The following is a 27214-nucleotide window of genomic DNA, read 5'->3' as shown; positions in this document are numbered from 1 at the left end:
CCTCAGGTTGTATTCTTACAACAAAGCTTAGTTTCAAATTTCATGTTCCTATATTTTATATAGGAATTTCATATACTAATATTTTAATATTTTAAAATATTATACTAATATTATTTTAAAATATTAGTATAAGTTTTGTGCTTCCTCAATAATACTTAACTTTTTCTTACTGTTTTTATAACCCATATTTTTATAGCTTTGATATCTATATGTATCTAATAAGTCTTTATTTAGCAGTTGGTTATTGATAGTTGAAAAATTATTTTTCAGATATCAATATAGGAGTTTTATTAACTTTTTCATAACAGAGAAAAATGTTTTATAATAATTAGGAATGCACATATATTTTAATTTTTCTCCCAGCTTTATTGAGGTATAATGGACATATCTTGGGTAATTTAAAGTATACAATATGTTGATTTGATATACTTATATATTGCAAAATGATTACTGTCACAGCATTAGCTAACCCCTCCGCCACTTAACATGATCACCATTTCTTTTTTGTGGTGAGAAAATTTAAGATTTACTGTTTTAGCAACTGTATAATACAGTATTAGAAACTATAACCACCAGAACTTATTTGTCTCACGACTGGAATTTTACCAACATCTCTCCATTTCCATCCCCCTTTCAGCCTCTGGTAGCCATCATATTAGTATCTGTTTCTATGATTTTGGCTTTTTTTAATTTCATATATAAGTGATTACCGTATTTATCTATCTTATTAAAATTTATTGTTAATGTCTGTCTAATTTATAAATTAACTTTTATAATAGGTGTACATATATATAGAGGGAAAAAACATAGTACATATAGGGTTTGGTAATATTTGTGGTTTCAGACATCCACAAGGGTTCTTGGAACCTAATCCCCGCTGGATAAAGGGGGTGGTGGTGCTGTATATCCTATCTTCTTTGTTCATCGGTTGATGGACATTTGGGTTGTTTTCATGTCTTTGTTATTGTGAATCATGCTGCAATAAAAAGGGAATGTAGATATATCTTTAAGATTCTGCTTTTATATTTTAATTTTTAGATGTTAGTTTGAAGATGATATAGATTACATTTAATTTTTATGAGCAGTTTTTGAATGTCAAAGTGGCAGTTATACTTTTTGTATTATTCTTTCTTCATCTACATTTAATTTGTGGTGACCTTAAAAGATTCTTATGGCCCTGGCCAATTTGGTCATTGACCCAGGGTTGATGTCTCTCTGCCACATCGATATTTTTCTCTTTCTCTGTCTTTCTCAATACCTCCCACTCTCTCTAAAAATAATGGAAAAATATCCTCAGGTGAGGACTACAAAAAAAGATACATACGGAGATATGGAGAAGGGCAGATACAACTTGATTATAATAATAATTAATATAATGATATTTCAACATGATATGCTTTCTAGTAATTATATTTTATTTTTATCAGTTGGGAATATGTCATCGTACTTTCTTTGATTTCATTTGTCTTTGTTGGAAAGTCTTTCTCTTCAACTTCATAATATTTAGCTATCATGCCGGGACCGGTTTGGCTCAGTGGATAGAGCGTCGGCCTACGGACTGAAAGGTCCCGGGTTCGATTCCGGGCAAGGGCATGTACCTGGTTGCAGGCACATCCCCAGTAGGGGGTGTGCAAGAGGCAGCTGATCGATGATTCTCTCTCATCGATGTTTCTAACTCTCTATCTCTCTCTCTTCCTCTCTGTAAAAAATCAATAAAATATATTTAAAAAAAAAAATATTTAGCTATCATTGTGGTATTGAGACTTTATTCTTTTGAATATAGTTTTTGTTTTAATATTAATGCTTGGTGTAGTGAGTTCAAATATGTCTTACATATATTTTTTACATATTTACATATTAGATGTTCATTTGTTCACAGTATTAACTTATTCATTTATATTTTTTATTGGTCTCTTTTAGAGAAGAGGAAGGGAGAGGGAGAGATAAAGAAACATCAATGAGAGAGAAACATTGATTGGCTGCCTCCTGCATGCCCCCTACTGGAGGATTGAGTCTGCAACCCAGACATGTGCCCTGACCAGGAAGCGAACCAGTGACCTCTTGGGTGCATGTGTTGATGCTCAACCACTGAGACACACTTGCTGGGCTGTTCACAGTATTTTGAAGTTACTTTACAAGTGAACTAGCTTCAAGAAAACTAATATAAATGTATGATAAAAAATTCAAACAGTATAGAGAAATAAAATTAAAAATTTAAGTTTGCCTTATGTTCTTTTAGGAGTATTCATTCTACATGGATGAATCTATAAGCATGGATAGATACAATTAAAGATTCAGATATATAGAATATGAATGAATTGCCTCTTTATGTCCTCTTCCCTGGGCATATGTATTTTTGAAGAATAAGTAAAAATTAACTTCATTGCTTATTTTCAGAATGTTGAAATAATATTTTAACTTTTAGGGTTATAATTTCAGAATCTATTAAATTGGTAGTAAGGATCGGCCTAAGTTGAGTTTTGTTGAGATGTATATTTTAATTAGATACTTAGTAACAGTGTCTTTTTTTTTTTTACATATATTTTTATTGATTTCAGAGAGGAAGGGAGAGGTAAAGAGATATAGAAACATCAATGATGAGAGAGAATCATTGATTGGCTGCCTCCTGCACACCCCACACTGGGGATCAAGCCTGCAATACAAGCATGTACTCTTGACCGGAATTGAACCTGGGACCCTTCAGTCTTCAGGCCAATGCTCTATCCACTGAGCCAATCCAGCTAGGGCTAATATTTCTTAACAGATGGGTTTATTACCTACTTCTTTAAGTGGAGAAAGAGTGGGGTAAAATCTACGTTATAGTCAGATTTTATAACACATCTGTTTTAAGTAAGCAAGACATATTTGTATTATGCTTCTTGGAGAGAATTATAGACAGATTTATTCCTCCTGTATTTTGGTCTGGGAATCTCTTTTGTTCAGTCATCTAGAAATTATATTGAAAACTTGTTAACTCCAGCTCTATGTCAGATAATGAATGGATTAGGAATGCTGAAGACAGAATCTCCAGCTTTATGTTTTTTGTCTAATCCAGGGTTCAGCATATGTCTTCTCTAAGGGCCAGATAGTAAATATTTTAGATTTTGTGGGCCAGGTGGTCTCTGTCTCAACTATTCAGTGCTGCCATTGTAATACACAAACAGCTATATCCTGCTGCTCTTATATAAACAAAAGAGCAAAACTGTGTTCTAATAAAACTTTATTTACAAAAACAGGTAGCAGGTCAGATTTGACCCTTGGGTCATAGTTTGTCAACTTATAAAATATCACAGCTTGTCAACTTATAAAGTTAATCGAAAACATTCTCCTTAAAAGACTATCTTTACATCTCAAATGATTTTTCTTTATAAGAAAATGTAAAAGTGAGCTTAAGGTAGAAAAACATAAGCTTAATATAAGACATTTAAAAAAATACTTCAGTAAATTAAAATGTTGAAATGTCTTTTCCTCATTGATTGTAAGTTATTATTTTTATTTTTAAAATTTATTATTTTTTAAAATATTACTTTATTGTTTAAAGTACTACAAATAGTAGTATATATGTCTCCTTTTTTCCCCCATTGACCTTCCCCCGGCCTCCCCTATGATTGTAAGTTATTGCTAATTCCTGGTGCTTTGGCAAGTTTTTTTTTTAATTTTTTTATAATTTAAGTAATTTACTAAATACATAAATTTAAGAGGTAAATTAAGCCTTTCTTTCCCCTCTCATTAAATCATGCCCCATGCCTTTGTTATAACAGGGTGCTTGATTTATATAATGTTCAGGTAGTTAATAGCTTACTTGGATCCCTTGATATGTATCTCATTAATAATGTTTGCAGCAGATGCTTATTCTAATGACTGGAGCTGAATGTTCAGACAGGAATAGGGTGGATAAGGTAATGAGACACTAGACTAGAAAAGTCTTACATATTGAGTGGAATATTAAAGAGGTTTCAGATGTCTCTGGAATAATTTTCAGTGGAGTACAAAATCCAAACTGTGTTTTTTATGCTTTAGGAACAGAATGAGTAAATCAAATTATGATCAATTAGTACTGCATATATTACTTTAATTTAGACTTGTTCACTTAGTTGTTTTTCAGTTCCACATGAGGGAAGAGATCAAAGCAAATATAAATTTCTATTTAGCTCTATTTTTCAAAGCAAATAGCTTCTTATGATATATAACATAAAAACTTTGACTGAATATTGATATTAAATAAACTTCCTATCTTATTTTACTGGTAAATATTAATTATAGCTATAACATCATATCTAATATTTAAAAACTCACTACTGCATAAAATTATACCTGAAAATATTTGGTTTTTTTTTTTTTTTTTTAAATTAGCAATAACTGTGCCTTGGATAAACCTCATTGGCTATGTATGATACTATCACTGCTCAAAGCTGAAAAAAAAATTAATTTTTATACTGTTCTAGGGTGACTTAAAGTTTTTATGGAGACATTTGAGGAGCCAGAATCCAGAAAATAAAATAATTGCTTCAATTATACAAGTAGTAGCAGAGTAAGCAGCACAAAAGAAGTGGCTTACTAAATGGCTGAAGTTAGGGGCTTATATATCTACTAACTAGGGGAAAAGGTGGGGAGAAAAAGCTTCTATGAGAAGAACAAAGATTTTCTTTTTCAGATTGTAACATAATCTTTAAAAAATTATTTTTCAGGAAAAACAATCTTAACAGTGTGACATGCAATAAATATTAATATCTCAAAAACAATTTTAAATATGATGTTACTTGTATTAAAATATTATATGTAAGATAATTTTTTTCTTGAATAATTTTGTGTTTAATACATGTAGAACAATGATTTTTATTAGGAAAGACAAATGGGTTTTAGGGTAACAAAGGGGAGATAAGAAAGTTTATGATACTGTTTGTTTATACTGATGCTAATGGTCTTTTTCTTTTTCTTTTTCTTCATGGCCATAATCCAGAGAGGAGATTTAAGATAATTTCACTCTTAATCTCCTTCCTGGGAGTGAAACTACCCCCAAAAGGAGATTTATGACAGCCTCATTTCCTAAATTTCTGCTCTTAGATAAGAGAAGCTCTGAGAGGGCTTCTTTCTGCATATGTTGAATCTCAAAGGTCTCCATCTTAAAATCCCTAACTCTTGGGGTTCTAAGTGGATCCCCATAGCTACCTGAGTGTCCCCAGCACATGGTAGCCTGCTTCCCCCAGAGCATATGATTAGAAAAAGTAGATATTCTGAGTGATTTTCAACCGGTGTGCTGCAAGAGTTTTTAAAATATGCAATATTGACTACTCAGGGGCTCTGACCGCTTTACCTTTAGATTAAGCATGTCAGACTGCCAGCCCATAGGTCGTATGCGGTCCACAGTGAATATTTTTGTGGCCCAGTCAATATAACGGTATGTAAGAAACATTTTAATAAATATTTCGTAACTTAATTATTACAATATCCTCTTATACATAATTATTAATAACGAACTACAATGTTTGCTAATGACTGATTACTATGAATGCAATACAATCGTGTTGCATTCATTTCCCTTACGTACCTTATGCACAGGTGCACCATTTCTCTCTACTAATACTAGCAGCGAATATTTTAGCAGCCAATTGCCACATCATTAGTTTTGGACTGACTTGTTTGGTGTGCGCAATAGGAAATATTTTGCTTTCAGAGAACAAGAAAATATAGGTTTACTTGCGTATGCTTATTTGTGCAGTTATTCAGTGTCTGGTAAGTTAATGTTCAAGAAAAAATATTAATTTTGTTAAAATGTCCTACTATTTTATGTTAACAATTACTAATTTATTTCAGTCCTTTGTATTCAGCATGTCTCTATCGAAATAAACCTGTGTTTTTATGAAAGTTGATGCTTTTGTTTTTTGTGACCCACATAAACTTGAACCTTATTTATTTGGCCCTTGTTAACCTTTGAGTTTTGACATGCTTGCTTTAGATTGTTAAATAAAAAAATGTCAACATCTAACGCAGCAGTAGCCGTCTGGTGTGAATGAATAAAAATTATACCCTTTTGTTTTTGTTAGATTGGCAAAAAAACATATTTTAGGTGTGCTGCAGAATTTTAGTAATTAGTTTGTGTGTGTCATGAGATGAAAACGGTTGAAAATCACTGCTCTAAGATATCCAAGCTTGAAGTACTAGTCTTTTTATAATCTAATTTAGTCTCATCTCAGAAAGTTACCTACAATCACTTCTGCCATAATATATATATATATATATTTGTTGGAAGTAAGAGAAATCTAGCCCACATGCAAGGAGAGGGAAATTAATTAAGCTGCACCTCAATTGCACTTCATGTGCAATTTTGGGAATTGCACATGAAGTATTTTATTTTATTTGAAGGGAAGAATGTTGAAGAGTTTGGAGACTTGTGGACACATTTTTAAAACCCACAGGTAGCTTTCTATATAAAATACCCCAACAACATGGTTATGATTTTGATATTATTGGGAGGAAAAGGATACTGGATCATTATATTCCTTTGTATAATGCACCATATTTTGACAAAATCTTGTATGGCTGGAAATTTAGATTGTTTTGAAAATTTTGCTTTTATGATAGTATATCCTAGATAACATATCATATGAGTATTATTTATCTGATAATTCATTATAATTTATTGCTTGTATTCTGTATGCTCTAGAATATATTTGTGGGAATACATATTTTTTAAAGTAAAAATATCCAGTGTATTAAATATTTTAAGATTTTCTGCAATGATATTTTAAGGACCATGTTCTGAACTGTATATTTTAATGACTTATTAAACAGATTAATCATTGAAATATTTTTCCAGTCACTTTTGGTTTAGTCTTGGCATTTTATAACTTCACTAGGTGGCAGCAGAGGACCAGCTTCAGTTCAAGATGCTTTCCTGAAGCAGGATTCTAGTTGTTCCTAGTGTATTGTATGTACATCTAATACATCCCAAAATATTAGTTTGGGATTATTAAGAATTTAATAAGGATTAGGGGGATCCGTATACAACAGTATTGAAAACATAGCAATTGTGATGTAAATGTGTTATTTTGGGAATTGCACATGAAGTATTTTATTTTATTTTATTTTTTTTATTTTTTATTTTTTTTTCAAGCAGAAAGGAATTTATTAAAGAATGCTATGTACCTTATGAAATCTCTGGAAGGGCTAGACAGCCAGAGAGGATGTTATACAACTGAGAACAATGCATCCAGGACAGCAGCTAGGAGCCACACCATGGAACTGTTCTAGAAAAAACACCACTGCTGCCACCACCCTCCACCTGGCACCAATCATAGTTGAGACTGGATCCAGAAGCTCCACTGTAGCTGCCCCAGAACCAAATACCTCCACCCCCCACAGTTACCCCCAAATTTATCTGCTTGCACTCAGCCATTGTTGCCTTCTACATCCAAGTTTTGGGCGGAGCTGACTGGTCACTTGCCTTAACTGTGCTACAAAGCAGTCTGGGAAGTGTAGTGTTTTTATTTTACTTTGGAAAGTTGTATTAGAATTCTTCAAAGAAACAGAGCTGATAGCATGAAAATTGATCTAATACCTATCTATCTATCTATCTATCTATCTATCTATCTATCTATCATCTATCTAGCTACCTAGCTACACACAGTTGACCCTTGCACAATGTGGAGGTTAGGTGTGCCAACATCCTGCACAGCCAAAAATCCACATATAACTACAGGCATTTCTCCACATACACTTCTTAATCTTGAAGTTGATTTTTGAAAAATTCAGTTTTGAACTTATGGGTCAATTGAAAAAAATTCACCTATATGTGGACCTGCTCAGTTCAAACTGGAGGTGTTCAAGGTCAGCTATATATATATACAAGGTCAGCTATATATATATATATATATATATATATATATATATATAGAGAGAGAGAGAGAGAGAGAGAGAGAGAGAGAGAGAGAGAGGGAGAGAGAGAGAGAGAGAGAGAGAGAGAGAGAGAGGTAGATTTGGTATATTCTGAGGAATTGGCTTGTGCAATTGTGGAGATTGAGAAGTACCAGGACCTTCTGTCTGTGAGCCTGAGACTCAGGAAAGCCAATGTTGTAGTTCAGTCCAAGCTTAATGGCCTGAGAACATACAGGAGGCCTGATGGCATACGGAGAGGCAAATAGTGAATTCTCCCTTCTTCCACCTTTTTGTGTATTTGGACCCTCATCAGATTGGATGAGGCCCACCTACATGGAGAGGGGACAGTCTGCTTTAGTCAATCTAATCTCTTCCGGAAACACCTCACAGATGTGCCTGGAAATGATGTTTAACCAGTTATCTGGGCATCCCCTGACTCAGTTGCATTGAGACATAAAATTGACCATCATAAGAGAGATTCAGAGCTGGAAGTAAGAACATGCAGGGAGGGCATTCCTTGGTTCATAGAGGTCACACCGATGAGTTTTAGGGATCAAGTACTAGGCTCAGAAACCAGAGTCTGAGTCTTTGATGTACCTTCTGGTATCTGCCTGTGGTCTTGGACTTGAGGCAGGATGGCCTCTGGTTTAGAGCCCACTATCCACTAGTCCAGTGGTCGGCAACTCATTAGTCAACAGAGCCAAATATCAACAGTTCGACGATTGAAATTTCTTTTGAGAGCCATATTTTTAAAACTTAAACTTCTTCTAATGCCACTTCTTCAAAATAGACTTGCCCAGGCCATGGTATTTTGTGGAAGAGCCACACTCTAAGGGCCAAAGAGCCTCATGTGGCTGGCTCGCGAGCTGCAATTTGCTGACCGCAGCACTAGACATGAAGTATTTTATTTGTAGATGACCATGCAATATCATTTTGGAACTATTTTTGTAAAAATGACTTTTGCTATGTTAGAGTCCCTAAAAAGAGTCTTATTTGCTTCTGGAAACTTGTGTTCTCAGAGTATGAAAGAATAATGTGAAGCGTCTCTTTTACCTATATAGGTTTTTCCTTCCAGTGGTTTATGCTGGGAGCAAAGGAGTCTAATGGAAAAACTCAGTTTTAGATAATGAAATTTGGGTTCATAGGGTAGAAAAGTCATTTGATATTATACATGGTACTGCATATGAAGAATAGTTATTATTATTTTTAATTCTCACCTGAGGATATGTTTCCATTAATTTAGAGAAACATTGATTAGTTGCCTCCTGTATGCACCCCAGCCAGGGATAGTACCTGCTAACTAGTAATGTTCCCTAACTGGGAATCAAACCCACAACCTTTTGGTGCACAGGATGACACTCCTAGCTGAGCCACCAGCCAGGGTGAACAGTGATTTTGATGTATATGCCCCAATTATATTTTGGAAAAGAAAATTATAAAACCATATGCTTTCTTTTTAAGAAGTTACATATCATATAGTATTTTTATTTTCTTGGAAGTATATTCAGTTTTTGCATGTTAATGGTAATTTGCTTCCCAAATTAGTACCTGTAAACTAGGTAAAGAAATAAAAAATGAGTTAGTTTTGACGGCTCTTTTTAAAATTGTGAATTTGATTTCTTGAAGATCTTATAGACAGCCCATGTTAGTACAGTACATCTCTAGCTTTCAGCCCAGCTCTACGGTTGCTGCTGATATTTTTGTTGGCAAGTGAGCTTTCTTAATTTAAAAAAAATTATTTATTTATTGATCTTGGAGGAAGGGATGGATGGATGGAGGGAGGGAGGGAGAGAGAGGGAGAGGGAGGGGGAGGGAGGGAGGGAGGGAGGGAGAGAGAGAGAGAGAGAACACATTGATTTGTTCCACTTATTTTATACATTCATTGGTTGCTTGTATGTGTCCTGACTGGGTATCAAACCCGCAACCTTGGCATATCAGGATGACACTCTTCACCAACTGAGCTACCCGGCCAAGGCCAGGTGAGCTTTCTTGGACAAATTTTATTTTAGTAACATCTTACAATTTAGAAAATTTAATTTTAAAATACTTTTCATTTGAAAAAAGACCTAAATTTTATATCCTCATGAATTATTAAGAATGGTTTTAAGCTTTTAATGTGTTATACTAGAGGACTGGTGCACAGCATTAGTGGGGTCCCTCGGCCTGGCCTGCACCCTCTTGTAATCCAGAGAGATGTCAGAGAGCTGGTTTTAGCCTGAGGGACCCCACCGGTGCATGAATCCGTGCATCGGGCCTCTAGTATGCCTATAAGATCTTTAGTTAATCTCTTCCCCATTCCCCCTTCCCTCTGAGATTTATCAGTCTGTTCCATGTTTCCATGTCTGTGTATTGAGCGTCTGCCCCCTGGTGGTCATTGTGTGTCATAGTTACCAGCCGGTCAGATGGTCGCTTAGGCTTTTATATATATAGATTAGAGGCCTGGTGCACGAAATTTGTGCATGGGGGGGGTCTGTGTCCCTCAGCCCAGCCTGCACCCTCTCCAATCTGGGACTCCTCGAGGGATGTCCGACTACCCGTTTAGACCCTAAATGGGCATTCGGACATACCTCTCAAAATCCAGGACTGCTGGTTCCCAACTGCTCGTCTGGTTCCTGCCTTCCTGATTGCCCCTAACCGCTTCTTCCTGCCAGCCTCATCACCCCCTAACCACTCTCCTGCCAGCCTGATTGATGTCTTAACTGCTCACTTGCCAACCTGTTTGTCCCCAACTTCTCTCCTCTGCTGGCTTGGTCACTCCTAACTGCCCTTCCCTGAAGGCTTGATCACCCCTAACTTCCCTCCCTTGCAGGCCTGGTCCCTCCCAACTGCCCTCCCCTGCTGGCCATCTTGTGGTGGCCATCTCGTGTCCACATGGGGCAGGATCTTTGACCACATGGGTGCAGCCATCTTGTGTGTTGGAGTGATGGTCCAATAGCTTTTGAAGTTGTGTATTTATATGTATCATTGTTGTTAGTAAATCTTAAGAAGCTGTTTCGGTACATTAAAATATTTTAGGCTCAGGTTTGTTTTTATCTTTCTAGTGTTTAGGAAACAGTTTCCTAGACAGATTGAGAGATCCACCTGATTCAAATTCTATTGTTTGAGTTCTCTGTTTTGAGCTCACTCAAATAGTGCAGCTTCTGATTTTACAAAATTTTCTTGGCTTACACTGATTCATGGAAAAATAAATTAACTACTTACTGTAGTTGTCTGTCTTTTACTGTGTAAATATGCTTATAAGGTTGAGTTTGTGGGCTATGGGTAATCTTTACAGGGAATTACCTCTGGTTTATTATTCTACAATTCAGAATGTCCGTGTTCACACATGTATTTCTCTTATTTGTTCAGAAGGGTTGTTCTCTTTTCTGCCTACCAGGTATGGGGGCGGCCATCTTGTGACATGAGGGCATGAGGGTCAATTTGCATATTACCTCTTTATTATGTAGGATTATCTCTGTTATATATCAATAATTCTGTGGAATGGGAGGGGAAAAAAGTAGAAACTGACACTTGCCCTACGCCTTATCAAACTTTATAGTGTTTACTTTTAAGCTTTGTACAAATCCTACTGATTGAAGGGGCTTTCTTGAAACAGAAACACCTGTACTTTGAAATTATAAATTCTGTTAATAGAAATAAGCACATGATATTTTAATGAGAAGACTTGGAGAATTTGTAATTTTTTAAAATGATAGATATCCTTAGATCTTTAAGATTTACTTGTGGATGAGTTACCTAAATTGAAATAAACATTAGAGTCTTTGATAATTTTTCCATAGACACAGTTTACCAAGTACCAACCTTAAATAAAACTTAGATGAATAGAACATAGTAGAAATTTGCTGTATAAACAACATATAAAATAAAGATGACTTTGCTTAGGTAGAAGACATTTAAATGTTGTCAAATTGTCCAACTGTTCAATGGCATGCTTCTTTGCTGCCATTTAATGTACAATTAACATTCTAAGATTAAAGGTTGGTTAGACAACTTTGATAATTAAATTGTTGGGAAAGTGAATGGGCTTGGCAATTTAAAATGAAATAATACAAGATGTTTGCTTAATTACTGTTGTGTGTATGTAAGTGATCACATAAGAGCATGAAGCCTGTGGGCTTAAAGTGAATTTAAGACCATAAAATTTTCAATCACATCTGCTTCATGACTTTAAATTGATGTGAGATGAGGTTAGAAAAGAGCTAATCCTTTTGAAGAAAATTGCTGTGCTTATAGAATTAGTAAATCAAAATGAAAATACCTGGTGGAATCTTTTGTAATACTGAGTAAAATTTTTGATAATGTTTTTGATGAAGAGAGTATGTTAAAACTGTGTGTTCATTTCAGTGATTTTTAACATCAACATTACATTTATTTTAAAAGGTTAGGGGGTATGTGTGTGTGTGTTCTCTTTAATTTGTTAATATGAAAATAGGAATGATCTTAATATGAATTCTTTGAATTTTTGGGGAAATGAAATAAGGTAAAGCATTACTTCAAATATTTTTTTTTTCAGGGATTGAACTGTAATTTGTGTTATATAAACGGACAATAGCTATTTGATAGTAAAGCTTACATGTAAGATTACATTATTTGATTATCAAATACTTTTATATCAAATACTTATATTATCAAATACCTTTTTATAGAGGTGATGCAAACAATGATATTTAAAGTTACCTGAAGTATTTTTCTGAGGTTCCTTAAGTTATGTACGTTAGACACAACTTTAGTTTGTATTTCCATAGATTTCTAGTCCAAATGGTGGCTAGGCTCCCAACCTAGATTATAAAGCTTGTTTAATTCCTAAGGCAGCTAAATTACTTCCTGTGTGTGTCTCCCGTGAAAAACGATAAAATGTGCTATTCTAACACTGGTAAGTAAACAATAATTGCAACAAATGTAAGAAGTAAATACAAATCCTTTTTGACTAGTTAAAAAACCGTATTAGGGAAAACAGATTTGATTTTATAAAACTAGAAAGAGATAGATTGAGAGTATTATGGAAATTGTGAAGAGGATTCTGACACTGATGCTTTATTTTGTCCAGATGCATGAAAAACCATGAATTTTAATATTGCTTAATACAGATGTGTCACTCACTAGCCTTGGTCAGAGTTTTCTTAGGCTCATTAAGAATCTAAGTGAATGAGTTAAGAAGGAAGAAAAAATTTTTTTTTTTTTCACATAAAAAATTATAAAGATAAGCCCTGGCCAGATAGCTCAGTTGGTTAGAGTGTCGTCCTGATATGCCAAGGTTGTGGGTTTGATTCTTGGTTAGGGCACATACAAGAGTCAACCAGCCGAAACTGGTTTGGGTCAGTGGATAGAGTGTCAGCCTGAGGACTGAAAGGTCACAGGTTCAATTTCAGGCAAGGGCATGTACCTTGGTTGTGAGCACATTCCCAGTAGGGGTGTGCAGGAGGCAGCTGGTTGATGTTTCTCTCTCATGGATACTATTTCTAACTCTCTATCCCTCTCCCTTCCTCTCTGTAAAAAAATCAATAAAATATATTTTAAAAAAAATAAGAATCAACCAGTGAGTAAATAAATAAGTGGAACAACAAATTGATGTTTCTCTTTCTCTAAAATCAATAAAATTAAAAAAGTTTGAATTAAAAAATTGTAAAAATATACATAATGCATTTTTTAAAGCTTAAAGAAATGGGAAAAAAATGGATTAAAGAGGACATTGATAAACTTTCCAGAAATCACCAAAGGTAAAGTTTGCTGAGCAGTGGGCTAGTGAGAGTAAAAGCCACAGAGTGCATAACCCCCATGGGGAAGGAAGTTTGGCAAGTCAGCTGTTCTTACATTGTTTTTAGGATAAGATATGGTTTGACAGGTGTTGGTGGGTAGGGGGCAGAGTCTGACCCAAACAGACCACATCAGGAAGATTTATAATTGTATCTGGGGAAGTGGCTTCAAACTGAATTTTCTTTATAAGACATTTCAGTACCTGAGTTTATTTTGTGATCTCTACAAACTTAAGAATTAGGTTTCAGGGATTTCTGTGCCAATTTAATTGGGAGTAGAAAGGAGAGGAAATGTAGCTGGTATAAAAGTATTAGAGATTTGGCAGTGACTTCTTATGAGAGAGAAGATACAAAGGGAAAATAACTCTGGACTTAACATAATACACTTATCTATCTCTGTTGGAGAATAGGAAATAGATGGCATGTCTCTTAGTATGAAGGTATGGTTATATACTAAGTCAACATCTGACAGTATATGGGATAGTTGCCTCTTTTTAAAGAATTTGGCTGTGATTAGAGACTTAAAGTGATGTGGAAATATTTCCACATTTTTACCTTTCTTCTGTAACATGGAATAGATCCTTATTTAAAAAAAAAATAGATCCTTATTTTTCACGGGTATCATATAACAAAAGAACACATGTTTTGGAAATACTGGAATTCAAATTATATGTCATATCCCAGAATATGTTCCATAGCCTAAAAATTTACATGTGCAGAAGAATCCTTAAATATAAGCTGCTAGATAATTTCTCTAGTATTTCTGTAGATGCAAGCAGTGTTTCCCATGAGTAATCCTTTATAGAGAATTTTATCTACTGAAGGTCTTTCTCCTGTGGCCTTTTAATCTGCTTTCATGTAAGTATATAAATACGGTACTTTCTTTCTTTTTTTGGTTAATCTTCACCCAAGGATATTTTTTACATTTTTTGTTTGTTTTGTTTTGTTAGTTTTTTTTAGAGAGAGAGAGAGAGAGAGTGGAAAGGAGGAGTGGGGACAGAGAGAAACCTCGATGTGAGAGAGACACATCCATTGGTTGCCTCCTCTATACACTTTGAATGGGGATCTGGCCTGCAATCAGGCTATATACCCTTGACCAGAATAGAACCTGGGACCTTCAGTCCACAGGCCAATGCTCTAACCCACATGTGTCAAACACAAGGCCCGCGGGCCAAATCCAGCCCGCCAGGCCTTGCAATGTGGCCCGCACCGCGCTGTCATCACTGCACTCCGCTGTCAGTTTATGACATTGTCAGTTTATGACTGTTCAGTAAACCATTCGGCCCGCGATTTAGGCTGGATTTTAGATTTTGGCCCCTTCTCTGATTGAGTTCGACACCCCTACTGAACCACTTAGCAAAACCTGCTACGGTATTTTCTCTTAATAATTAAAGGAAAATATCAAGACTTAATTGATATTCCACTTGAAGTAAAAAAAAAAAAAAAAAAAGTCTGATATTTTCATATATATGTCAAATAAATGTGTCAAAATCTGAATAGAAAATAAATACCTAAGTATGACAGGTAAAGCAAATATACCAGTACCCTGGGATTTAGTGTGCATTCTATTTGAATATTAAATTTAATTCTGAGCTTCTGGTAACCCAGTAAAAAGGGAAATATAATTTCTGTCATCATTATATGATCAGAAGAGACAAACCACTTCCTTTTCCTGAATTCTAAAGTTCTCAGTATAAATCAGCTTTCCTCAAATTGTGAATATAGAAGAATTACTCTGCTAAATATTAATATATCAGGATTAAGTTTAGTAAAAACTGGGCCAAATAAGATAAACAGTCTTATTATATGCTTTTTCATAACCTTAAATATTCCTTATCTTCACTTTCTTAAAGAATGATAAAGTATTTCCCTAATTTATTTTGCCATGATGTGCTTTTTAAAGTAAATACTAAGCTTTGCAAGATGCTGGTCTAGGTCCTTAAACAATATAATGGATTGTGTCTTCAATACCATTATTGCAGAAGATATCACAATTGCTTTTTATTTAATCGTTCCTTATGTTGATTTAAATTCTTTTGAAACACAATCCAAGGCAAAGATAACTTAAGAACCTAGCTTCTCCCTATCCATTGAGAATTGCTGTTTGAAAAGCATGTGCAGGAGGGTTTTGGGAACTAGGTATACCTGTTGTCTGCTAGACCTGCAATTGGTCTGGGAGTTTGTCAGATGCAGACTTAGTCCAGACTGAGGCTGATTCTATTTTATTTTTCCTATTTTCTCCGCTGACTAGGAAAAATAAAATAGAATCAGCCTCATTTGTCCTAGGAAAATGTTCGATTCCCAGTCAGGGCACATGCCCAGGTTGCAGGCTCGATCCCTGTGCAGGCTCTTTCCCTAGGAAAAATAAAATAGAATCCACAATCTAGATTACGAGGGCTATAGCTGTTACAATATGGAGCAATGGCCTGAGTTCTCTACCTCCTCCCCAGGGACCTGCTGGACTAATTATTTTGAAAACATTAGTAGCAGCTTCCATTTCAGTCCCAAAATGTACCAGTAGCTCCTTTGGTCTCCCTTGTTGCTCTTCAACCTGTTCTGCACACTTCTTTTACCATAATCAGCTGTCTCATTTCTCTTCACCTAGCCAAAACATGTCTATTTGCTCTGTAGAACACTTGTTTATGGGATACAAATTACCTTATATTATATTAGGGTCATGTACTATGTTAGCTTCCATCTCTTCATTTAATGTTTCTTCTATTCCTTGGCATTAACTTGATTCAGCTCTATCTTTCAGTTGTTGCTTTTTTTTTTTTTTTCCTAGACATACCATGTGGGTAGGAGATTGGACAGACCTATTTGCACTCTTTTCCATTCTCAGTAATTCCTCCAGATTATTCTTGTTTGCTTTCATTTAATAACAAACAAAAACAACTTAAAATGATTCTGTTTCCTTGAAGCTTGTGCCTTTAAATTTACTAGTTTCTTACTGTAATTTTCTCTCATTCTCATGAACTTTTGTTTAAACTTATTTTAATTTGATAGTAATATGTAAGAATTGTACCTGAAATGGTGAAATCTGACTATATTGAAATTTTGATTCAAGGAGAGGGGCTGTTTTGCTAACTAGTGTGGTAGAAAGAGCATTGGATACTTTGAGAGGTCTGGCCATTTGCAAATCACTTCCTTTTTTTGTACTACAAAGGGGAAAGAATAATACATAAAATGCAGTTAGTTGCATATATGTGTCTTTGTGAGTTCGGTAAACTTTGATGTTTAAGATCTAATAAAAATTAGAGAACTATTCTCTTCTAAGATGGTTCATAAGGTCACATTATCTCTAGTAAAAGCTTTGATTTCTCACCCAGCCAGAGCTTTGATCCATGAACCAGGAGGTCACAGTTCGATTCCCAGTTAGGGCACATGCCCAGGTTGCAGGCTCTATCCTTGTGCAGAAGGCAGCCAATCAATGATTCTCTCTCCTCATTGATGTTTCTGTCTCTTCTTCTTCCTTCCTCTCTCTGAAATCAATAAAAACATAAAAAGTAAATTATAAAAAAAGCTTTGATTTCTCTATACCATGTGTTTTTTATAAGAAACCATTTTTTGAAAAAAAGAAGGGAATATTTGTTATTTGTGGTACTTTAATCTGAATGATAGCGGAAAGGGAGGAATCTATTAAACATTATTCCATGCAGCTATTATAAGCCTAAGGAAAAACAATCTATTATTTCTTGAATTATGTTGTTTATGTTGTAAGGAAAAACAATCTATTATTTCTTGAATTATCTTGAATTATGTTACCTTTTATGTTTTATTTACAGGTATATGATGTTGATTGATGGCACAAATGAAGTTTTTATGATTGATAGAGATAATTCAGTGTTTCATGTTTCAAATCTGGAATTCCCATTTCGTAAAGATCTCCGTATACATTTATCAAATACTCTGTTGGATGGGGTAAGTCATAATTTATCATTTAAAAATATTAAATTTTGTCATTTTTCTTTCTTGTAAGTAAAAGTGTGTTTTTATTAATTAAATAGTAACTTTCTAATAAAATCTAGTTTTTAAAAAGTTTTTTTAAAATTAAGGTATCACTGGCATATACAGAATTGAATCTAGTTTTTATTAGGATAGTAAGTTCCATTTATCTCTTATTTACTTTACTGTCTAGATCATTGTCTTGGGTGTGAGAGTTAAGTGAACAAAGTTAACTTTTAATTTTTTTGTTCTTCATGATTGAAAAACATTTTTGTTGAAAAAGACTACTTTTATTATTTTACTTGTCAGTTGAATGTTAATTATGAGATACCACTTAATAAATTTTCCCTTGGTTCTTTAGCTACATGGACTAATAGTCTTGTTTTAAGAAACTCTGCTTTTTAAAGCAACTGCTATACTTTTACATTTTAATTTGGAAAGTTGATAAGAATTTTTCCATTTCAGAAAAATCTATATTTAGTGATCATAAAATTACTTGGTTAAAAATGTTTTAACTTTATTTCATGAAATAGCTTTCTTTTCCCCATTCTAAAAATATTGACTCACTGTAAATAAAAATTAAAATAATATTAAAAATTAACCAAAAAGCTGGTAGAAATGATCTGAACTCATACCATTGCAGTAACTTCTATTACCATTTCGATGAATATTATTCTAGACTTTTCTTTATGCCAGAGGTTCAATCTTACGTCTGCTCCTGAGGGATGTAATACATTCATACTACTGATATCAATTCACAGCATGGATTCTTAAACAGAATGTGTGTCAGTTTTTCAGGGAGCTCCTTCCCATTTCAGTAAATTCTGAATAATTGTGATATCTCTGCCACAGAGGTTGAAATGACTGCTCTGATCAAATATATACACACATTGATAGTTATGTAATTTTTCATGGAAAGAACCAAATGTTACATGAATTTTGAAACTCCCCCCCCCCCCCCTTAGCAATTTGTTTTGGACACCTTTTCCTAAATATCTGAACGATATACTATTTATTGTATATGTATATGTTAGGGTTTCCAGAACCCTATTTTGGTTATGAAAATTGTAGAGAATGCTTGTAAAAATAGGACCCATTCTAATAGCCCATCATAGACCTAATGAATTTGATTTTCCCAGTGGCCAAGTTTTCTGTACTTTTAAAAAGTGCCCAAGTGATTCTAATCAGGCAAGTTTGAGAGACAGTTCTGTGATTTTTAAAAACTAGCTCTCTTTTGGTGGACACTTCGATGTTTTTCTATTATAGGGCACACTTGAATACATATTCTTATACTTTTTCCTTTTCACAGTTGTGTAATGTTATAATTAAGATTCTTAGAGGTGAGATTGTAATAAATAATTAGAATCTTTTGATTGCAAATAACTGAAGTCCAACTTAAACTAACTAGAGAAAAAAAAAGAAATAGATTAGCACAAATAATTAAATTTCAGATTGGTTTGCTTCAGCCTTGATCTACAGGCTCCAACAATATTGTCTAGGCGTTTTCTCTTTCTTTGTTTTACTTGTTTGTTTGGTCTCATTCTGCATGAAGACTCTTTCCACTTGGGAGGCAGATTGCTCAAAGATAGCTTTCCCCCCCAACATCCATATACCAATCCAAGGGGAGACTCCCAAGGGCCTTGCCTGAGTTATATACCCATGGAAGAATGTCAGTGGAGGCCAGGAACCTCACTAGTAGCAGTATCACTTGAAGTTCAGGAGAAGTTGCGATCTTAAGGAGAATGGATGGCTACAGGTTATACTATAATATGTTCACTATGCAAGGGCATGCCCATTTTAAATATTGATGTGTATAATGCAGAAAGTTTGAGCACATGTACAGTTCTAACAACCATATGCAAAGGATCTGTACATTATCTTAAACACTGAGTTTTGAAACTTTAATATTTGGTGAAGGAAAGAATGATCTTTCCATTTTAAGGGATAGTATAACATAGTGGTTATGAGACCTAACTCTGACGATGCTTTATTGGCTTCATCAGTTATTATATGAGGGACCTTATATAATTTTCTCAGTTTCCTCAGCTATAGTGAAGTGAGGCTAATAACAGTTCTTAGTTCTTCATGCTATTGTGAAGATTCTAAGTTGGATAATTTATAAAATGCTGATCATAGTGTCTGGCACATTGTAAACTGAATGGTTTACCTCTCTTAATATGCATTTATGTGAATTGTTATGGGGTTAACATTTTTTCACTTTTTTATTAATTATTGCATTTCTTCTGTGAGTTGCCCATTCAAATCCTTATATATTTTCCTGTTGGGTGTTCATATTTTTTTCATGTTGATTTATGAGAACTTTTTGTCTATAGGGGATATTCATGAAACATTTTGAAAAATGTGTTTTTACTTTTCCTGGTATTTTTTGTGGCATAAATTTAAATTTATGTAGGAAAAATTATAAACCCCTTGATTTTTAATATTTGTGTCATTTTAAGAAAGATGCTTTTTATTTACTTATTTAATTTTTGTTAATCTTCACCAGAGGATACTTTTTTCCATTGCTTTTCAGAGAGTGTGGAAGTGAGGGAGTGAATGAGGAGTGGGGGGGAGGGAGAGAAAAAGAGGGGTGAGAGGAACACATTGATTGGTTGCCTCCTGCACGGACCTCCAACCAGGGATCAAACATGTAACCCAGGTATGTGCCATTGATTAGGAATCAAACCCATGACACACTGATCACTGAGCAACACTGGCCAAGGTTGAAAGATACTTTTACTTCAGAATTTTATAATATCTGTATTTTCTAGTAATTTTATGGTTTTAATTTGTATAGTTTTAAAAATAATATTTGATCTATCTGAAATACATTTTGATAAAAGGAACAAAAGGACTTTAATTTTATTTATTTCCAGATGTCTAAACTGTTGCCTCAGTATCATTCAGCTAATCAATTTTTCCTTTTTAATTGTATGATGGATTCCTTTATTTATCATTTTTTTTTTTTCCTGATTCATTTTCCCATTTCATTAAATTTTGGTCTTCTAGTGGTAGTTTTATATTGATTTAAATACTGTGACTTTAATATACAATTTAGTGTCTGACAACCCAAGTACCCCCAATCTTCTGGCTATTCTGAAGTTTGCCACTTAGATTTTTAAAAAAAAATTTCTTTATTTATTAAGATATTACATAAAAGTCCTTATCCTCCCTTTGCCTCTTATCCCCCTGGTGTTTGTGTCCGTTGGTTATGCTTATATGCATGCATACAAGTCCTTTGATTGGTCTCCTCCCCTCTCCCCTTCCTTTCCTTTGAAGTTTGGTAGTCTGATTGATGCTTCTTTGTTTCTGGATCTGTTTTTGTTCATCAGTTTATGCTGTTCACTATATTCCACAAATGAGTGAGATCATGTGGTATTTATCTTTCTCTGAATGACTTATTTCACTTAGCATAATGCTCTCCAGTTCTATACATGCTATTGCAAATGATAGGAGTTCCTTCCTTTTTATAGCAGCATAGTATTCCATTGTGTAGATGTACCACAGTTTTTTAATCCACTCATCTGCTGATGGACACTTAGGCTGTTTCTAATTCTTAGCTATTGTAAATTGTTTACCTTCTATAGTTGAAACTTTGTAGCCTTGAGTGGAGTCCAGCAAGGGTGGGGAAAGCTTGGGTTCTTCCATTGCCTGGGAAACCTAAGCCTCCCTCCTGCTCTCTATGGCCGCAGCCATCTTGGTTGGGGTTAATTTACATACTCACTGTGATTGGCTGGTGGGTGTGGTTGGTGGCGTGGCTTGTGGGTGTAGCAGAGCTATGGTCAATTTGCATATTACTCTTTTATTAGGATGTGCTCCTCTATTTCTGGTTTAAATGAACAGGTATTGGGACAATAGAGGGAGGCTTGGAAATGTTCACTTAAACTCTCAATGATGGAATTACCCCAATGAAAATCACATATATAAATACATATAGTTATTAGTTAACAGAGGGAATACCACTTTCAAAGTGATCTGAATACTTGTTGCTCCAATCCCTTGTTCTATTTTTTATTTTTAAATATGTCTTATTGATTCTTTACAGAGAGGAAGGAAGAGGGATAGAGAGTTAGAAACATTGATCAGCTGCCTCCTGCACACCTCCTACTGGGGATGTGCCTGCAACCAAAGTACATGCCCTTGACTGGAATTGATCCTGGGACCTTTCAGTCTGCAGAATGACACTCTATCCACTGAGCCAAACCCGTTAGGGTCAATCCCTTGTTCTTGTTTATTTGCCAACTAAATATTGGAGTGTCCAATATTCTATCTCACTGTGATTAGAGAATAGCATGGTTGAGTTAGTCTGAGGTATAGTTTCGAGTGATGAGAAGGTTCAGGGTATGACCTAGAGAGTGAGAGGTGGAGATTGTGTGAACCAGAGCAATGGAAGCAAGATCAAGGAAGTAATAGATGGGTCATAATGAGATAGGAGAATAGGATGACTGTGAACTAGGTACTAAAAGATTAGAAAGTCAGTAAGAAGGTAGTATAATTGGATGGAGACTGAGCAAAGAGTAACTATAGAGTCACAAAACAAAGAGTTATCTATACTGTGTGTATCCAAGGGAGCTTCTAGTACAACTTCATTCCTGTGACAGGGTGTGCAGTAAAATATCATTTTTTAAATAAAAGTGACATATACAAATGTATATAATTAACTTTTGTAACCTCTGTGTGTGTGTGTGTGTGTGTGTGTGTGTGTGTGTGTGTATGTATGTGTATGCACACACACCCTTTTGTTGTCCACAGAGCCACTGTATAAGGTTGAAAGTATTATTCATTGCACATCCTCAGGGTGTGCTATTGTGGTTGATGTGACTGCCACTCCTGGGGCAGTGCTGCACATATGCTGCATGGCTAATGTGGCAGCCCTGCTAGTAAGTTTAGAGGAACAGCAAGAACATTCTAGTTTTTGTTTTCTTAAAATAGTTTCTTTTAGCGTTGTAACTAATAATACAAAAGGGGGAAAGACTCTTAAGTTATAGCATTTGTAAACATTTAGTATAATTTATAATTGAACTGATATTTTTTGAGTGCCTATCATGTTCAAGTTGCTGTGCCAAAGTGAAGACATTGCTTAGAGGGCTGAGGAGAAAGTCTCACTCTTGAGACGGTTTATTTTGTTGGGTAGGGGTGTAAAATAATTGGTAATGGATAAAACGATAACCTGAAGATTGGTATTTAAAACAAGTTCTATGGTGTTTAGAAGAGAAACACATTGAATCTAGTTAGTTAGGAATTATAAGTTATTTTATAGAGGAATCAGCATTAAATATGGAAAGATTTTTATAGAGAGATTTATGTTGGAGGTGGGCTTAGGACATTCAGGTAGGAAATAATGCTTAAAAATTAAGTGTTAACCATCTGCAGATTTAACTTAGCAATACTATTTATTTCCACCCCAAACTTGGATAACTGAGAGCAGCATAATAGACTCTTGTGAGGTTTTAAAACAGCAGTATGATTCATGATGTCCGTTTGCTTGGACCAGATTAGTGGTTGCCATACTTGTTTTTCCAGTTAATTAAAACAGTCCTCTGTAGTTTCCTGTTTCTTCCACATTTTCATTTGCAAATTTTTTTGGTAAAATTTCAAATCCAAGAATAACTCAAAACTATCTATTTGTCTGACTGTCAGATGTGAGCAGGAAAGCTTTCGTTTTGCTCTCTGAATGATGTTCTTTGACCTACAAAATATGGAAAATAGGAGTTGAGAAATACAGCATTAATTCACTTGACATAAATCAGTGAAATTCAGTCAATTTTACATTGAGTTTAGGAGGAGGATATGGTAATTAAAGATTAAAGTTAATTGCAAGAGTCCTGGAAAAATGGCATGTCTTTTAAACTGTTAATTTTTTATAAAGCAATGTGCATGCTTCATTTTTAGTAAGTCAGTACATTATCAAGTAGAAAAGTTCAACTATCAAGAATAGATTACATTTTAACATTTTGATGTACTTCTTTTTGTTGTGTCTATATTAATAGAACATGTATAATCAACATGTATGTACTGACATTTTAAAAAATACATTTTTATTGATTTCAGAGAGGAAGGGAGAGGGAGAGAGAGATAGAAAAATCAAAGATGAGAGAGAATCATTCATTGTCTGCCTCGTACTGGGGATCAAGCCTGCAATCCAGGCATGTGCCCTTGGCCGGCATCAGACACGGTATCCTTCAGTTTGCAAGTGTCACTCTATCCACTGATAAAACCAGTTTGGGCTGTACTGACATTTAATAAATGCTGTGTATCTGGAATCCCATCATTTTTCTTTACTCTGAAGAACTGATATTAGGATAAAAAATTTAGTTTTACTTTTTAAAATTAAAGTATAATTAAATTCAGTACAGTCAAAAGATTGTGCCTGGCTGGCATGGTTCAGTGATTGAGCAAAGGTCTATGAACCAGGAGGTCAGTGTTTGATTTTGGGTTATGTGGGCTCAGTCCCCAGAGTGGGTATGTGGGAGGCAACCTATCGATGACTCTCATCATTGATGTTTCCATCTTCCTCTTCTTTCCTCTCTGAAATCAATAAAAATATATTTTAAAAAAATATATTGTGGCCGAAACCAGTTTTGCTCAGTGGATAGAGCATCGGCCTGCGGACTAAAAGGTCCCAGGTTTGATTTTCTGGTCAAGGGCATGTACCTTGGTGGCAGGCACATCCCCAGTAGGGGTGTGCAGGAGGCAGCTGATTGATGTTTCTCTCTCATTGATGTTTCTAACTCTATATCCCTCTCCCTTCCTTTCTGTAAAAATCAATAAAATATATATCAAGAAAAAGATATTGTGACTATATTACTAACTAGAGGCCTGGTGCATGAAATGCGTGCACAGGAGGGGGGTGGCATCCCTCAGCTCAGCCTGCATCCTCTCCAATCTGGGCCCCCTACCTGGATTGGGCCTAAATGGACAATTGGACATCCCTCTCACAATCCAGGATTGCTGGCTCCCAACTGCTCACCTGCCTGCCTTTCTGTTTGCCCCTAACTGCTTCTGCCTGCCAGTCTGATCATCCCATAACCACTCCCATGCCAGTCTGATTGATGTCTAACTGCTCCCCTGCCGGCCTGTTTGCCCCCAACTTCCCTCCTCTGCTGACCTAGTCACCCTTAAATGCCCTCCCCTGCAGGGTTGATCATCCCCAACTGCCCTTCCTTGCAGACCTGGTCCCTCTCAACTGCCTCCCTTGCAGGCCTGGTGCTTCCCAACTACCCTCCGTTGCATGCCTGGTCTCTCCCAACTGCCCTCTCCTGCTGGCCATCTTGTGGCAGCCATCTTGTGTCCACATGGGGGCAGGATCTTTGACACATGGGGGAAGCTATCTTGTGTGTTGGAGTGATTATCAATCTGCATATTACTCTTTTATTAGATAGGATAGAGGTCTGGTGCACAAATGGAGGCCATCTGGTTCTCCCTGAAGGGTGTCCTGGAACAGGATGGGGGTTTCTTTGGGGCGTGGGGTGGCCTGGATAAGGGGCCTGTGTTGGTTTGCAGTACGGCCATGCCCCTGGGTGACTCAAGTGGAGGCCCTGGTGTCTGGGATTTATTTATCTTCTATTATTGAAACTTTGTAGCCTTGAGGCCAAGGCAGGCCAGGGCGGGCAGAAAGCTTGGCTTCCTCCATCGCTGGGGACAACTCAAGCCTCCTGCTTGCTCTGTGTCCGCAGCCATTTTTGTTTGGATTTACTTATTTTCTATAATTGAAATTTTGTAGCCTTGAGTGGAGGCCTGGGCCTGCCAGGGTGTGCGCAAAGCTTGGCTTCCTCCATTGCTGGGGAAACCCAAGCCTCCTGCCTGCTCTGTGACTGTAGCCATCTTGGTTGGGTTAATTTGCATACTTGCTCCTGATTGGCTGCTGGGTGTGGCAGAGTGATGGTTAATTTGCATATTAGTCTTTTATTAGATAGGATTTCAGAATACTTTCATCACCTAGATGGGCTCCTCCTGGCATCCCTCTGACTGCATCAAATTCCACAAACTCTCCTTAAGAATAAGTTAGAATAGTTGTAGGGTTCTTTTCAGGAACTTTTTTGTCATGTAAATTTAAAACTCTATAACATACCAGTGAATTACCTCATGGCAACCACCGTTTTACTTTCTATTTGTATGAATTTAACTCTTTAACTACTTTAGATACCGCATATAACTTAAATCATATGGTATTTGTCTTTTTGTGATTGGCTTAGTTTATTTAGCTTAATGTCCTCAAAGTTTATCCATGTTATAGCTGGTGATAATTTCCTTCCTTTTCAAGGCTCAGTAGTATCTATCCCACTGTATATATATTCCACATTTATTTATCGGGCATTTGGGGTGCTTCTGCCTCTTAGCTACTGGAATAGTGGTGCTATAAACATGGGTGTGTAAATATCTTTTAAGACTCTGCTTTTAGTACTTTTGGATATATATCCAGAAGTGGCATTACTGGATCATATGATAGTTCTAGTGTCAATTAAAAAAAAATATATATATATATATTTTATTGATTTTGTACAGAGAGGAAGGGAGAGAGATAGTTAGAAACATCGATGAGAGAGAGTCATCAATCAGCTGCCCCTTGCACACCCCCTACTGAGGATGTGCCCGCAACCAAGGTACATGCCCTTGACCGGAATCGAACCTGGGACCCTTCAGTCCCCAAGCCGACGCTCTATCCATTGAGCCAAACCAGTCTCGGCTAGTGTCAAATTTTTGAGGGAACTCCATAGTGGCTTCAACATTTTACAATTCCACCAACAGTGTACAAAGTTTCCGATTAAGTTTTAAGCTTATGTATTTTATGTCTACTTACTTTTTGGTAAATTAAGGCAGTGGCAGCTGTGGTGAAGGGACTCCTTGGAGAGAATCATTCTTGATATTGGGTCTTTGTTAGAATCTCTAAGTTCTATTCTCTTTTAAAAACTTTGGTAAATATTTTCTTCAGCTAGTCAGGAACCATATTTTATTCCAGTAATGCTCAAGATTATTTCTTCAATTCAGCATGAAGTCTGGAAGCAGAAATAGTCTGCTATTTTTATTACTCTACACATTCAAGAGGTAGAAAAAGAAAGACAAGAATAACCAGTGTGTTTGTATCTCTCTATATTTGAGTGTAATAGTGATAATTACTAAGACTCATTTTACAAGTAGAGCTTGGAGCTGAACCCTGCTGTGCCTTTTTGTTTTACCAGAATCTTGGTAGCTTGGCTGTCTATTTTAAAGCTTATTCATTTGTTTATTCCTTTTTATTTGTTTTGTTTGCTGATAATACTTTTTTTGGCCTTTTTTAATGTTTAAAGAAAAGTATGTTTTTGCTTATTTTGTCAGGTAATTTGGGAGGGAAATTCTGTGATGTCTGCTGTCTGAACTTGGAAGGCCACTTAATTTCCATCAACCCAGTTTTGTAAAGAATAATTAATTGAAACCTATTATTGATACCTCTTCATTGGCTCATAAAATTCTTAGATAAATGTATTTAAATTAAAATACTTCAGTGAACAGTTTAAAAGAATGAAAGTGATATAATTCATATCAAGCATCTCAAATAATAAAGTACTATATAAAGATAAAAAAAAGAGTTGGGTTCAAGACAATAATCATAAATGTCTGTACTTAACAAAACACATATTTGAAAAAGAAATTAATTGTAATAG

At 35.4% G+C, this 27214-nt stretch overlaps 1 protein-coding gene across 3 annotated transcripts in view; it reads left to right on the top strand.

The window, feature by feature from the left end:
* The window catches only part of RNGTT (RNA guanylyltransferase and 5'-phosphatase), a 181622-nt gene that overhangs the window by 39586 nt on the left and 114822 nt on the right, over nt 1–27214 (top strand). For all 3 annotated transcript variants that reach the window (XM_084890442.1, XM_084890441.1, XM_084890440.1), the window contains exon 9: nt 17414–17549. In XM_084890442.1, the coding sequence (XP_084746568.1) occupies nt 17414–17549 (136 nt within the window). The remainder of the gene's footprint in view (nt 1–17413; nt 17550–27214) is intronic.

Source organism: Pipistrellus hanaki, assembly GCF_964339955.1.
Source record: "Pipistrellus hanaki genome assembly, chromosome: 7".
Classification (NCBI taxonomy): Eukaryota; Metazoa; Chordata; class Mammalia; order Chiroptera; family Vespertilionidae; genus Pipistrellus; species Pipistrellus hanaki.
Note: the sequence above shows the minus strand (reverse complement) of the source record. Positions and strands in the feature narration are given on the sequence as shown.